Source organism: Cyprinodon variegatus, unplaced genomic scaffold (assembly GCF_000732505.1).
Source record: "Cyprinodon variegatus isolate N-32 unplaced genomic scaffold, C_variegatus-1.0 Scaffold8, whole genome shotgun sequence".
Classification (NCBI taxonomy): Eukaryota; Metazoa; Chordata; class Actinopteri; order Cyprinodontiformes; family Cyprinodontidae; genus Cyprinodon; species Cyprinodon variegatus.
Window position 1 is genome coordinate 2308152 of NW_015150461.1, and position 4032 is coordinate 2312183.

Here is a 4032-nt window from a genome sequence, read left to right on the forward strand (position 1 = left end):
AAGACATGTTAACACCAATTAAGGCCTTAGTTTTATTTTGAAGAATTCAATGCCTTTTAAGACTTTAAGGACCAACGGGAACCCTGCCCTTAACGTATGTCAACGACCAGATAACTTACCTGCAACTTGGGCCAACGTATGGCCTACGTAGAGAAATTTTGTGTGCCAGCGTGCTCGTATATTACGCAAAACGTACCGATAACTTATCCAACGTATGCCGGCGTTTTTGCCAGATTTTCCGTACGTTGTGCATACGCTGGTCTAAATCATCAAGGTGTGACAGGGGGCTTGAGGGGATGATCATTTACCTGCACGTAGGGGGCGAGGAACTCCTCCTACAAAGATGGTCTTCCTTGGGTCCAGCGGCTGAGAGCCATCCATCACAAAGTCACTGTCGTTAAGGTTCCAGGGCCGAATCTGGACCTATTGAAAACCATTAACAAATAAAACCACATTAATCAATTAAGTTGGATCTTAAATCAATTAGAAGTTATTAAAAAGGCATAAAAAGGATCAAATCAAGTAAAAAGGGGAGGCTCTGTAATGAACGTGAATCTGAGAGACACAGAAGTGCACATTTCTATTAATTTATAGGATTCTGATCATAAATTCTGCATCAATGAAAATTAAAAACTTACAGGAAACCATTTAAAAATGAGAAATGAGCAGGGAGGAAAGCAACAACAAGAAGATGGCAACCACCTGAACCACCCAACAAAAACTCAGTGGATGGAAATATTTATTATGCAAAGAATGACCTAATTTTAAGATTGAAAATAGCTCAATATAAAGAAAAATTGGAAAAATGGATAACATAAATTAGCCCCGGAATCTGTCTGACTTTTGTATCATGACAATCGGTTTCTGTCTTAGGCTATGAATGAGTGTTCATTTTGTTTTGGTTGTGTATTTTGCTGATTTTCAGAGGGATGAGATCAGCGCATCGTTTCTTCTTTTGTCAAAAAAAAAAAAATAGATAAAAGTGGGAGAAAAAAAAAAAGAGAAATGAAGGACCACTGGAGGACTGCTGGCACCAAGGCTACGTTCACACTGCAGCCTTAAAGGGAAACGCCGTTTTTTTCTACATTGGGCCCTTAATTTTACATAACGGCCCGGGTTGCCTGTCACAACTCCAGTTCGGCATGCAGATGATGTCATACACGCACCGCTTTGTTTTAAAAAAATATAAAAAATATAACCGCGGATGTCTGGGGGACAGTGATTCGCCTACATGTTATGAATGCTGGCCTACCATAAAGAATATATTATGAACAGTTTAGTTTGTGCCTTCAAGTCGTTGCCCATAGGAAGACGTTACTTGTCGGAATATCTTCAGAAGGCTCCAAATGACACAAAACTCATATGGGCGAGTAGAACATGATGGAATAACGTAAAATCAAGGGCCCAATGTAAAAAAAAAACGGCGTTTCCCTTTAAATGACTCAATTTTGTTTGCCAAAACACGACCTGCATCTAAACTTTTCATGAAAGTCTGAACGACACAGATCCGACTGCGACCCAGGCCACTTGGCCGCTGTGTGAACGGCCCGGCCACATTTATCCGACCTGAACCTCATAATGTTCGATAAAAAGGTCACTATTCTGGGTCTCGTTAAGCAGAAATGGGAACAACAACAACAACCATGGTGGACGATAATGCTGAGAACAATCTATTATTTTCAACAAAAGATTACATTTTTAATGTGCTGGCTCCAGTTGGAAAAGAAATGAAAGATTGCAAAATGGGCCCTAGCACTACCATCCATGCAGACTATCGTAAACGCTCACTACTTGTGACATCATTGCGTTCTCTACTGCGCATGCAGGACATTTAACATGTATGAATGCAGTTCAAACAGGAGGACATGAGGCATTTATCTGGAAATGTGAGTGACCAAGTAAAACTATCAGATTTTACCCAAAACTCGAGCATTAAGGCTTGCACTAAGAACGTAGCCTGATGCTACGTTTACGCTGCGATCAGCAGAAGCAGCCAGTTTACATGCAAACTCAATAGTTGAGGAGCATCTTGATGCAGCAAAAGGTCCCGCAGTGCGTTTGTAGCAGCTGAAGCAGCGCGTTATGAGTTTCTGAACATCTGGTGCACACGATACGCTTCAGAGGCAGCAGAAATTGGAAAAATTTAACTTTTGCTGCTCGATGCGCCACATCAACCAATAAGAGGAGCTAATCTGGGAGCTGGCAGGGAGACAGACAGCACTGCTGATACAGAGCGCTATGCAGATACACTCCTATGATACTCCTATGAGTATTCACTGTATGAAGCCTCGAACTCAGCTCTATTCCTGACATTTTGAATTGAAAAAGCTCCCTGGATGGGAAGCAAAACACCTACAAACTTGGAAACAAAGTTCGTAGGGATTGTTTTTTTTTTCCTTTGTCGGAATGACTATGACCTGGATGACTGAAGATCTTCACTAGCATATTCAAACAAGCTTGACTTTCTCCTGACCTTACGATTCCTGATTGTGAGATGGTCGTGAAAGGCTAATCACCCTTCGTTACCCACTGCACCAGCTAGGGTTGTCAAGAGTATCGATACTCAAAAACGTATCAATACTGAAAAGTTGTATCCGGATAAAATACTCATTTTCAAAAGTATCGATACAGTGCTACCACCAGTGGCACCTAAACAGTCATTCACCTTATGCACAGATTAGAGGAAAATGCACTTTCCGAACACTGTGTGATTGAATAATTCTGTGCACTTTTCGGAAGGAACACTTAATTTTAATTTTGTGAGTTTTTTATCAAGCTTGCTTAATATTGTGCACAGCATACAACCTCAAAATATTGTTTATTGTATTTATGTATCTATTTATTGTATTTTGTTTATTAATGAAAAACATTCTGTTTTTTGGAGTCTTTGTTTTTATCCTTGTGGTATCGAAAATGACTTTGAGTATCGAATATTTTACTTAGTATGGGTATCGAGTTGAAAAGTTTAGTATCGTGACAACCCTAGTGCCAGCACGCACGATGAGGCTGAAACTCAGCCTAATCCAATAAATTCTCGCATGAGTGGAGAATCTGCCGAAAAAGGGAAAAAACTCATACAGTGTTTTCCCGGCCTAAGGGGTTTCTAGTTATTGACCATCAAGGGAACTTTGACAACTGCTGCTGTCGGCCCACTTGGATCTTCAGGTCACAAGGTCACTGAACCACAGACAAGCATCGGGAACATGCTAGTGAAGATTCTTAATCATCCAGGTCATAGTCATTCCAAAAAAGTTAATAATCCACTCTACCAGGAAGCTTTTTCACTTCAATTGAAAAATTGTATTTCAATGAAAAAAGCTTTGTGGATGGGAAGTGTAGTGGATGATCCTCCCACCACCAGAATGCGTTAGTATTTTTTTTCTTGCTTTATATTATATTATAATTTATGTTTAAGTTGGTTATTTCTTTTAGACAGGTATTTTCTAATGGATGCACACTTTAGTTAATGTCTGTCTAAATGGTTTATTAATACTTGTTCTTTTGTTTGAGGTGCTGCTGATGCAAACCAGCTGGAGGAGGAAACCTGGAGCGTACCATTTGTGAAAGACTGACGGGGGAGACTTGTTTCAAGTTGTTTTCAATTAGTTTGTCACTTAAATACTCACTTATTGTTTCTGCTAAGTAAAAGTTAGTTTTGCTTTATTAGTTTCATAGAATGGTTAATTTTGTATTTATTGGTTCTTTTGTCGTTTCGTGCCTCCCTCATGTGGTAGACTTGGGTTACTCCATCCTTTTTTAAGCAGCCTTCAGTTGTTTGTTTGCAGGTCAGTTTTTTTTGTTTAAGTTGGATCCTCAGTTAACCTCAGTTAAGTTGGGCCCAGATCCATGTTATTTTGTATTTAAGTTATTTTGTATTGCTTTTGAGCCTTTGTTAAACATTTTTGACACAATTAAATGAAAGCACATTTTTTCAATTTTTGAACACCTTTTGTCCTTATTAGGGATGCACGATATCGGGATTTTGGCCGATATCCGATATGCCGATATTTTAAAACTCATGTAGCCGATAAC

The 4032-nt window shown here is 39.4% G+C and overlaps 1 protein-coding gene across 1 annotated transcript in view; it reads right to left on the bottom strand.

The window, feature by feature from the left end:
* LOC107086066 (cytoplasmic polyadenylation element-binding protein 4-like) overlaps nucleotides 1-4032 on the bottom strand; it is a 23282-nt gene that overhangs the window by 5687 nt on the left and 13563 nt on the right. The window contains exons 6-7 of the mRNA XM_015376810.1: nucleotides 1974-2098; nucleotides 309-423 (exon numbers count right to left, since the gene is read on the bottom strand). Of these exons, the coding sequence (XP_015232296.1) occupies nucleotides 309-423; nucleotides 1974-2098 (240 nt within the window). The remainder of the gene's footprint in view (nucleotides 1-308; nucleotides 424-1973; nucleotides 2099-4032) is intronic.